Source organism: Polypterus senegalus, chromosome 7, assembly GCF_016835505.1.
Source record: "Polypterus senegalus isolate Bchr_013 chromosome 7, ASM1683550v1, whole genome shotgun sequence".
NCBI lineage: Eukaryota > Metazoa > Chordata > Cladistia > Polypteriformes > Polypteridae > Polypterus > Polypterus senegalus.
The window spans coordinates 23,461,556-23,473,364 of NC_053160.1; the positions used below are offsets into that span (position 1 = coordinate 23,461,556).

The 11,809-nt window shown below is 38.8% G+C and overlaps 1 protein-coding gene across 1 annotated transcript in view; it reads left to right on the plus strand.

Annotated features, from left to right (window-relative positions):
* erap2 (endoplasmic reticulum aminopeptidase 2) overlaps positions 1 to 11,809 on the plus strand; it is an 83,223-nt gene that overhangs the window by 37,742 nt on the left and 33,672 nt on the right. Inside the window, exons 10-12 of the mRNA XM_039758352.1 lie at positions 1,835 to 1,903; positions 7,236 to 7,411; positions 11,294 to 11,373. Of these exons, the coding sequence (XP_039614286.1) occupies positions 1,835 to 1,903; positions 7,236 to 7,411; positions 11,294 to 11,373 (325 nt within the window). The remainder of the gene's footprint in view (positions 1 to 1,834; positions 1,904 to 7,235; positions 7,412 to 11,293; positions 11,374 to 11,809) is intronic.

The window sequence follows — 11,809 nt, forward strand, 5'->3', positions numbered from 1 at the left end:
AATTTAAATAAACATAAAATCTCAAAAGTGGAAAAATAACCACACCCCTAAAATTTGCCAGGTCAGATTAGAACATCATTAGAGAGGATCTTGTCTAAATCAATTTCATTTAAATTTCAGACATTTAGTTTTGTTTGCTCTTTGTTATTGAAGTGTGTGTTAACATCATCTCGAGATCGAAAAGCTCCCTGAGGCCTTCAGAAAAAGTTTATAGATGCCTAGGAGTCTGAGAAGTCTGAGTCTTAGAAGGGATATAAAAAAATCTCCAAACAATTAGAAATTAGCCACTCCACTGTCTAGAACATCATCTGCTGCTGAAGTGCTGAAGATTTCAAACAACTGTCAACTTGTCCATGCTAGGCTGTCCCGGAAAGTTCAGCCTGAGAGCGGAACTCAAGATACTGAAAGAAGTCTCTAAGGACCCCAGAATTTTATCACAGGATGTCCAAGTAGCTGTTGCCACTGTTGATGTTATAGTGCATGAGTCTAGCATTAGATACAGGCTACACCAATTATTTGCACATTGAAGAAAACCTTTGCTGTCCATAACGAACAGGTCAAAGATCAGGACAAGACTAAACTTTGTCCACAATCACCTACACAAAGAACAGGACTTTGGAACAATGTACTCTGAACAGACAAGGCAAAGATAGAGTTATTTGGTCACAGTACAAGGATGCATGTTTGGTGAAAAACCAAAGTCAGCATCTGACCAGAAGAACCTGATAGCAGCGGTAAAGTATGGTGATGGAAATGTTCTGAATTGGGGGTGTTTGTTGCATCATGGCCAGGGAAGTTCACCATCACAGAATGCACCATGAAGTCTTTATTTTACCAGAGGGTGCTTGAATAGAATGTGAGACCATCTGTCAATAGTTTGAAGCTCAACTGAAAGAGGATCTTGCAACATGAATATGACCTGAAGCAAACCAGTAAACCCACCAATAAATGGCTGAAAAGAATGAAATGAAGGGTTCTGGAACGGCCATATCAAAGCCTGGATTTGAAACCCATCGAGATGTTGTAAGGGTGATCTGAATAGGACTGTGAGCACACAACACCCCTCAAACTTTGCACTGCTGAAAGAATTCTGTATGGAGCAGTTGGAAGAACTTTCTGTTCGGTCAGTGGACTGGCAAATAAACGTTTGAACAAAAACCAGGAGATGCACATAAAAACCAAAACAAAAGAAAATATAAAGTGAAATGAAACCAAAGTCCAACACAATAGACCATAATCATGATCCAAAGAACAAGATTGTCCTACCCAAAAGTGCACACAAGAAAAGAGTACAAAATAAACATTAAATATTTCAGAGATTTGGTTTCCGCAGGTCTTCTTTTTATCCTGTTGCATCGATTATGCATGGGTCTCATCATCAGAGGCCACATCCCTAGCAGTACTGGAAGTGGACCTAACAATGCAAAAAACACTGGAGGTCTTTGAGGACCCAAAATCATATAAAGTCGTGACACTCGGCATCAGAGACCATTAGGAAATCCTGACTTGAGGGTACAATACCAGGTTTGGAGCTAAGGGGTGAATCACTTTTTCACAAATGGAAGTGAAATATATGTTCATTTTTCACTGGATAAATTATTGCAAAGTCAAATTTTTTTTTTTTTTTTCAATTACATCACTCTTATTTAAAGCTACTGTTGAAATGAGTATCAACCTTTGAAATGGCCACATATGTTAAAAATTAAAAAACATTTCATTCCATGGGATGTACTTACTTTTTCATATGATTGTAAATGCTGAACATACAAACAGTAAAACACAGTTGAATGAAACAGTTGGGTACCCTAAACTTAGTATGGAATTTTTTTTACAGACCTGCACTGATGAAGATTTCACCTCAGGAGAATTCTGCTACAGCAGCAATCAAGCATTCAAAAACAGAGTACGTAAAAATTTATGAGATGATCCATTTGAATGTAACTGTGGAAGTTGTGCTTGTGCAAACAGCAGCATGTTGTAGTTATCAAAATGGTTATTTAAAACTGGAGATAGGCCAAGACATCATAAATTATTAAAAAGGCAACAGATCAAAAAGCAAAAGAAAACCTCCAGATGATTAAAGCTGCTCAACAAGATAGCCTTTGTGTGTCGATGAGTTTTTCTTTTAAGAGAACTGCTGACACAGAAGAATATGGATTCTGCTTTTCTGAAGATGACCACTGTTATGTCATGCCAACAATGCACAGCAGAACAGATAGACAAAATGGCACTGGTGGGCTCATCATCAACATAATTTGTCAAAATGGTAAAAATAATTAAAAAAAATGATAACAAATTACTTAATTCCTGATATTGGAAAGAAAGCTAAAATGGAACCAGAAAGTATTTATGCTGCAAAGAGAACTGAAATACATTGCACTGTATACTGTATTTGAATGCTGCAGCTTGGGTCAGTCTTGAAGTCTGAGTTAGAGTACATAGAGTGGACATTAGAGGTTGGGGAATACTTAAGTGTTTGAATGACACAGTCACTTAAGAATAATAATCTATATATATATAATTCACTAAGGCAAGACAACCATGTAAAGCACGCCGGAAGGGGCGTGGATTCACGAAGCCGCTGACAAGTGAGACACCTATGGCGCACAGGAAGGAGCCACGTCCACCAACTCTAAGACCATTGGATACGACGACAACTCGCAGGGCCACGGCCACCAACTCGGACGTGACGACACAGAAAAAATGGCGTCATTTATGTTCGTCTGTCGTAGAGGCCACATGCAGTGCAGGTCAGGTTAATGTCATGTACCTCCGAGCTACGTTGACTGTTCATTGAGGCATGTTTCTCGCGGAGGTGAATCGCCATATGCAGCGTGTGAAACGGTTTGCGAGGGGTATCCCATGGGATCCTTAAAACAATCCTTTAAAACTGAGGTTAAAGCACAATGAAGGAATCAGTCTTTAAAAACCAATAAGCCCTGTGCCTCTGTTTCATTACCGTCTTACCTGCTTCACCAATGCAGGCCCTGCAACAGTCGAGACGCTCTGTCAGCAGCTGACATTCTCTGTGCCTGACCGGTTCACACAGAGGCAGCGCAAGAGAAAGCCATGCCAGAGACAGACAGAGGCACACACATAGGCAGCTGGTGGGCGGCTCTCCGTGAGTTTCTCTTGCGAGCGGACACATGACCAGGCGGTGTGTATGCTTCGAGAACGAGGCTGGACGCGGCTTGCGACCGGGCACATGAGCAGGCAGTGTGTATGCTTTGAGTGCGAGGGTGGACGCGACAGGACCATCTAGGAAAAATCATGTCGCGGATGTCATTCGCTGTATGCAGTGTGTAAAACAGTTTGTTTGTCGCAGATGTGAATCGATGTATGCGGTGTGTAGAACAGTTTGCGAGGGGTGTCCCTGTGTCTTTCCAGAAGTGTTCAACCATCAATAAATAATTATGCGGCATTTGTTATGCCGCGGGTTCACTATTGTGTTGTATTTTGCTCTCTCCAGAGTTCCATCTTTTCATTCACTTACTGTTGTATTCTCACACTAACCTGTTTTAGACAACCGTGTCTTTCCAGAAGTGTTTACCATTCAATAAATAATTATGCATGAGATTGAGCGTGTGTCTAGGCGTGGGTAAGCCGTTGAACCCCATTCGGGCTGCAAACCGTGGAATTGCCACTAAGTGCGACTCATACGCTCCCACTGTTTTCGTCCCTACCCTTTGTACACACCCCCCTCCCACACGTTGACTGTTAATAGAGGCATGTTTCTCGCGGAGGTGAATCACCATATGCAGCATGTAAAACTGTTTGCGAGGGGTATCCCATGGGTTCATTAAAACATTCCTTTACAACTGAGGTTAAAACACAATGAAGTGAGCAGTCTTTAAAAAACGAGTTTTCGGTTACGACGCACGACCGCGTGCAGCATAGCAAAGTGTTGTACACGCTACATACAGCAATTCGCATCCGCGACAAACATGCGTCTTCTTAGATGCTCCTGCACTTTGTACACACCCCCCTCCCACCTCGCTACGCCGCACGGACGATTGTGTGTTGGTTCGTTCCGTGCATTGTTACAATGTTGCTTTTCTTGCTGATTTATTACATTACCGATTTTGCAAATGTTAAATTTTCTCCCTGTGCTTAAAAATTATTAAAAAACCGGCCTGATTATGCGGCGTATGGTACGCCGCAGGTTGGCTAGTTCATTATAAATTACATTTATATTTATGGTATTGCTCACATAATAAGACTAGACTTTTCTCCTAATGTGAAGCCTATTTTACAGGTAAAAAAATAATTTTTTTCTGTCTTGATTTAAAACAGTGGTTATTAAACTTTTTTATTGTGACCCTATTTTGCCTTTCTTAGGCCAGGTTTATACGCTCCTGCTATGTAAGCGTTTTACTGTTTATACTTGCGTGCATATGTTATGTAAATCTGGAGGATTCCAGCAGGTGGCAGTGCAAGATATTATCACAGTGAGAACAGGTTCGGCTTCTCTGTGTTGTGAATTGCCTGAAACACCCATTAAATTCCGATGACACCTTGCTGCAATATCTCTGAAAAGGATATTTAATGATTAAATCCATTAGTCCAGGGATGTGTCAATTCCAGCAAGTACTGGGCACGAGGCTGAAACAATCCCTGGATGGGGCCTCAGCTCATCGCAAGGTGAAGCACACACATACCCTGGAGTCATTTTAGTGACACAAAATCCCAAAATCTGCATATCTTTGGAAGGAAACCAGAGCACAGTGTGGAAACCCACCAGGAAAACATGTAAACTCCAAGCAAGGAATACCAGCGACGTGACTCCCTGTGAGACAGCAGTGCTACCACTCCGCCACCGTGTCACCCCCATGTGTGTAATTATTAACAGTATTCATTATTTAAGCAAAATTAACAATTTATCTGTAAAATGTAACATACATACTTTAATGCATTTCATCATGAAAGTGATATCAAGTATAAATCTAAGGATTCTAAATGTGCAGAGAGTTGGAATATCATACATTTAATGTGTTCTGTGTGGTGATCTATTGCTGCTTGCCGCTGCTGTCAGGTACAAGAAGCTTGTATCAATTAAAAACTGGGATGACGTTTACGATGGTCTGCTTTAATGATAAAGTAAACTACGAGGTTAAAGTGGACATTTCGAGATTAAAGCCGAAATTTCCACTTTAATTACAAAATACACGTTTTCACCGTGTCCTTAATTTTTTTTTCTCTGTGGCTCAAATACAGAGCTGTGCATTATGTTGCTGTTGTGAAGCTGCAATAAAAAACGGCACAAAAAATGGCATGTGACATTTGTAAAATGTATCGTGTCATTACGATCAGGAATATGTGACGCTTGAATATAAAAGCACCACGGATGCATCTGTATGTCGGCATTTTGTTTCACCACTTCGAACCATTCATCAAACATTGAAACGCGCACATCGATCCCGTAGGATCTGCATAGAGGCTTTCTGTCACATGTGGATAGTAAACAGTGACTCTGACGTCACATTCCAACTTTTATCACACTGCACCCCCTGACTTTTTGCTGGTACTGCAACTCGCACATGCGTCACGGTAATTTCTGAAGACCTGCTCAGAGGACGTGTCAAATGAATGCTGGGAACGCGTGGCAGCCATGATGTGTGCATGTACGCGTTCTGAACGTGAAGTATAAACGAGCCCTTAGTGTCTTCAAGACACAGTCCAGAGCCAGGTTGGGGCTGCCTACAGTCATATCTGGGGAAATTTTCTGCCAACAATCACAACCGATAGATTAAGAAACAATACTTTAGAGTACTGCTGGCATGATAGGTGCTAGAACAGAGTTTTCAGTCACAATCAAGGATGTAGAAATACACACATACATACAAATGTAACACAATTCGCATAAAACAGCTCACACAAGTCAATCAGAGCAATCTTGGCACCTAATCCAGTCTTAGAGCCCATCTATCACTATTTAATTTGCCTTTATTACAATAATTTTCCATCACAATACATTAAAATTCTGCAGTCGATTCTGGTGTCAGTATTCAGTGTGGCTCAGTGAGTCTGTCACAAAACACACAACATTTTGGAACTTACTACTCCAGTTATGCACTCGCTGGAGTGACAGACACACATCACTATATTGAACGGTCATTCACAGATGAATTTGATAGATTTTACCACTTCATTGATCAAAAAGCAGATGACAGAGCTCTGCTCCTCTTGGGTGCATGTTTCTAGTAGGACTGCCATGTTTATACTGCTACTACGTCAACATGTAACTCGTCTGCAGCATACTTCCATTTGAGGGATATTCCTAGTTTCATTGCTAATGATGTTGCCAACTTATCAATGCCTTGTTTTTACATCCCACATCATATTACTCTGTTCTCCCAGGGAAACAGAAAATATTTTATGAGAGAGGACCCGGAGATGAATATAGTCAGAAAATCAGGACTTCAATAGAATCAATACTACTTTTTGTCTAGATCACAAACCAAAAAAAACAGAATAAAACATTTGTAGACCAAAAAGAAAAGTAATCATAAAGAATTGCTAACTTGAACTTTGTTTATACTATCTCAGATGTTTAATAGATGGGTGCTTCAACCTTTATATGGGCTCTGTGGTGAGGTCACACACTGCAAGCCCTGCAATGCTTTCTGGGAGCCGTTGCCAAGGAAACTGCATCGCTAAAACACAAAAAATGATGGTGTCCATAACAGAACAAAATGGTGCCATGTAATAATGATAAAAAAATATATACATTTATTTAGGAAGGTTCCAAGAAAAAATAAAAACAAATATGAATTATTTTGGGGAGAAAATCCAGATAGACACATAGATTGTGGACTAAGGATCACAAAATGCAACATAAACATTAAAGAAAATGCCAGTTCATATCATTTATAGTTTGACAACTGTTGGAAGTTTAATAAAACAGTATTAGGGTTAATTTTATGACAATGAAATTACCTTCCGGGATCTTGTATAGTTCCTATCATCCAACACAGAGAATTAGTCACTTAAGTGTAATACTGAACTGCTTATTGACTAAATGAGATCAAGTATGACTTTTAATGTCCAAACATTGTATCTTTTTCATTTTTTCTTATTTCTTACAACACCTTTACAGTATATGGTAATACAAGTACAGTATGAAGTAATATAAAGGAATAAGAATACTACATTTCTTTAAAGTAATATAAATATAGAATTAATAACCATAAAAGTTGAATAAGCTGTTTTCTAATGCTGTTTGTTGCTTTCTCTAGTATAAATATGGTGGTGAACATCTCGATCTAAAAACAATGATGAATACTTGGACCTTGCAGAAAGGAATTCCTTTGGTCATTGTTGATCAACAAAATAACATTGTCAGGATCAGACAAGAGAGATTCCTGAAAGGAATTTTCCCTACTGATCCAGTATGGCCATCTCTTCAAGAAGGGTATGTATAAGTGAACCATTATTTTGATCATACATATCACAAGTCAAAGATGGGCAATTTAGGTCCAGTTGAAGCCACATTTACATTTAAATATGGTAAATGAATTGCTTTAAATATCAAATTCATTCACTCATTTTCTAAATGTTCTGATTCTTAAGTCTATCCCAACAGAATTCGTTAATGGTGTGAGGTGGCCGAACACGGGTTCAAGCCAAGTCAGAACAACTCAAAAAGGTTTGGGACTCCAGCAGGGTAGTCCCTTTTAATTCCTTCAAATTTCACAAACTTAAACAGGTGCCGTCTTGTAATACTTAACATATGGCAAACAAGAACAAAGTCAAAACTACTATAGCGCTTGGAAAGCAAACACAACAACAGAAAGTATTCTCAGAGCTTTCACTCTTCAGAACTGGTCTCATCAAGATAAGACAACTTAGTGGAGGCACCTGGTCTTTTTATAATGGGATGACTGGAAGGGGTGGAGCTAGTTTCCTTCACTGGGAGATTTCTGCGAGCTGTGGGGAAAAAAGGAGCAAGTTTAGTGACAGCACCCCCTCTTGCCCTCGTGGGTTACCATTTACCTCAAATGAGCCTTCAAGGAGGTCCTCAGATGCACATGCGTGACAATGGACAAGCCATTCCTGGGATGGAGTCCAGCACATCACAAGGCATATGGCCGACAACAACTCACAAATTGATCTCATTAACTTATGTTTGGGTTCTAGAAGGAGACACGAGTACCAGGATTCTTAAGAATATACATGAACACCGTTACGAAATGCATCCACTCAGTTTGGTCTTTTTCTTTTACATCATCTTGATGGAGCTATTCACATTTTTTCATGCTGATATCTAGTAGTAATTTCAATTGTTTAAACACACTAATCCTCGGAAATTCACAATTTAACTAATCCAGGAGTTTAATGGACTTTCACATCAATTAAAACATTAATACAAACACGCCACCTTAGGACAAGAGCATTCATCTCGCACAAGCACAGAAAATCTGTTATTTTAGAGTGTTTATGGTGTTTTTCATTTAAATGTATTTTTATTTTTTCATCCTGTCTTTGATGACATCATCAGTAGCATTAATTTCTAAGGAAGCATTCCCACTGCTTTACTGCCACTGTGCCTGTGGCATTGGTGAGGTGTCAGATGCCACGTTATGTAAGTGTGAGGTGCTATTGTCTGAACTTGACATAGAAATAAAAGGAAATGCTCTCTCACTCTCACTCTTTCTCTCTCACTCTCCTTCACACACACACACACACTAAAAGAATTGAATGTTTTTTATTAAGAATTTAAGTTTCCCAAAATAATCACTCACAGCTATAATTCTTGTTTTAAGTTATTTGGAAACCTGAATCAAATTATCAACCTGTGCTTGTTTTTAGATTTCTGTTCTGGTTACGTTTTCAACCTTTCTCATTCAGAAATACTAAGCCAATGATATCTTGATTTCAATGGACAATCATTCTGATTGATCACACAAACTTACTACTGGAGACAACTCTTAAGGTCAAGTAGTTCAGGAATCTCACAGCTTGTGAATAATCACCTTAATGCTTTTCTTTAGTTCTGACCTTGTGAATGTGAAAATATTTGAGCTAACCATAGACTTGTGAAAATAACTATTATGATTGGTTCACTTGCATAAACATTGGCCTGTCTTCCATAAGGATGTCATGACATTTTGCTAACTTAAGATAGAAATTTTATTTTTTATGTTTATATAGTAACCAAGAACATCACATGAATATTATTTCTTCTAAGGATAAGAACACAGATTTGACTTACTCATACCCTTAAATATCTTAGAATATCCTACATGTATTGATTACACTATGGGTTCTCTGCTCCTATCCATTCCTATTTAATAAGGGTCTGATGACACTGCATGGATGCCATTAGATACTGACACAAAGGCTATGTCTGCTGATTAATGAAAAATGTACTGTATCTCCTGTATTGTCATCATCTGTTTATTGAGGACAACACATTATATGTAAGCATTTAATTGTGTTAATTCAAAACAATTGAATTAAGAGGTCAGTTAACATGTGTGACATTAACTTTGAGTCACATCTCACAGACTATCATTTTGTTTGTAGCATTTGATTTGTTTAGTCAGTCATTATCCAACCCGCTATATTCTAACACAGGGTCACGGGGGTCTGCTGGAGCCAATCCCAGCCAGCAAGACAGGGACAAATCCCGGGCAGGGCGCCATCCCACCGCAGGGCACACACACACACTAGGGACAATTTAGAATCACCAGTGCACCTAACCTGCATGTCTTTGGACTGTGGGAGGAAACCCACGCAGACACAGGGAGAACATGCAAACTCCACGCAGGGAGGACCCGGGAAGCGAACTCAGGTCTCTTTACTGCGAGGCAGCAGCGCTACCACTGCGCCACCGTGCCGCCCTTTCTTTGTTAACTAAACATAAATTGAAATTAAATCTCCTTTTTCAATAGAAAAATATCTTATTTTGCAAAACAAATTCCAAAATACAAACATGAGATTTCTACAGAAATTTAAACTCTGATGCTAAAGTTAAGAGGAAGAAATGAGCAGGAATGTAATTTAATGGCTAAGGTGTGGCACAGTAAAATGCTACATCAGCCCCTACCTTTAATTCATTCTTAGGACTGTGAAAGGGTCACTTAACTTGCTAAATATTATTTGTACAGGGCAATAAGGTACATATAGGAAGGCGTGGTGTTCACCACTGCCACTTCCTAGCTACAGGGTCCTGGGTTTGGATCCAGATGCTTCCTTTGTTAATTTGGCCTACAGTACATGAGTTTTGCCTTTGTCACTCCAGTTTTCCTGTCTCATACCTAATATAAGCATATGTTGCTAACTGGAAACTCTGCATAGCCACGGGAAGAGTGAATGTTGAGTGGTCCCTTCGATAGACTAGTCAGGGTTGCGTCCCACCTTGCTGCATGTATGGGTGCCTGCAACCCTGATCTACATAAGCAAATTAGAAAACTAATGAAGAAATTAATATTTGTAACTTGCTTATGCAGAATGTAGATCTTATATTTACCATACATGAGTAAGAGACTAGATTATTTCAGATGACTTCAGGGGTAGATCTACCATCAAGAGTATTATGGGTGTGCATGACGGCAAGTGGTCTTTTTACCAAAAGGATCAAACATCTGAAATGATGTTGTATCGATGTGTCAAAATGATCAAGGGATAACCTGGTCAATGTAATTATTGAAAATAACATTATGCTGTATAAAAGCATGAATATATGTCTATGTGCTTTGCCACTCATAAAGTAAATTGTCAATATTCATGAGTGGAGTGGAATTTTAATGACCCCTCCCAAGCTTGATGAAATGACCGAGTATCCAGGCACTGAAATGACCAAGGGGCGATCAAGTCTAGAATAGAAACAACAAGTGGGAAATAATATGCGTCATTAAATGATCTTGTGTCTGTTTGGTCAATTCTCTGTTAAGGAGCTAAGTGAGACAGGGGTCTGTGGGGGTCTTAATCCAACCTTGGACAAAGTTATAGTAAAAAATGTGTAGATACTCAAAACACAGCTTTGGTCCAAGCATTTAAAACATCTGCTGTTTTTACATTAGCTCCTAATAACTAATACTACTACTGCAACTTCTAATACAAATACTACTAGTACCAATACTACTACTCATAATACTACTCCTTTGACTACTTCTTAAAAAGTGAAATATATTTTAATACTTACACTGGATACACTATAATGTATCAATTTATCAATACATTTCTCAACTCTTTTCAACAATATTTTTTTCAATAACACTATAAATGAATTTCATTAACACTTCTCAGCTGTTTTTAACAATATAACGAATACTTGTTTTTTGTTTCCTAGGTACCTCTGGCATATACCTCTTACATACATTACAAGCAACTCAAGAAACGTTGAAAAACATTTGCTTGAAACAAAATCAGGTATTATTACAGTATTTTTTATGTTAAACATTTGTTCATTTGTACATTATTGATGACACCTAATCCAATTCTTAAAAATAGATAATCTTTTTCTTTTCTCTCTTCTACGTGAGGTTAATATGCTTGATCCTTCTCCATATACCTCTGTCCTGCACCTCCTTGCCAGTCAAGCCCTTTTCTTTCAGATCTTCTTCTGCTTTTTCCATCCACCTCTATTTTGGCTTCCCTCGCTTTCTCTTCCTCTGTACTTCCATTCCTATCACTCTTTTGTCCACATATTTCTTGTCTCCGCACATCACATGTCCATACCACTTAAATCTACTTTCCTGTACTTATATCTGTCCCACATTTGCTGTACCCCTGATTGTCTTCTTTCTTATTATTTCCTTTTATTGTAACTCCACACATCCATCTCAACATTTTAATTTCTGCCAAA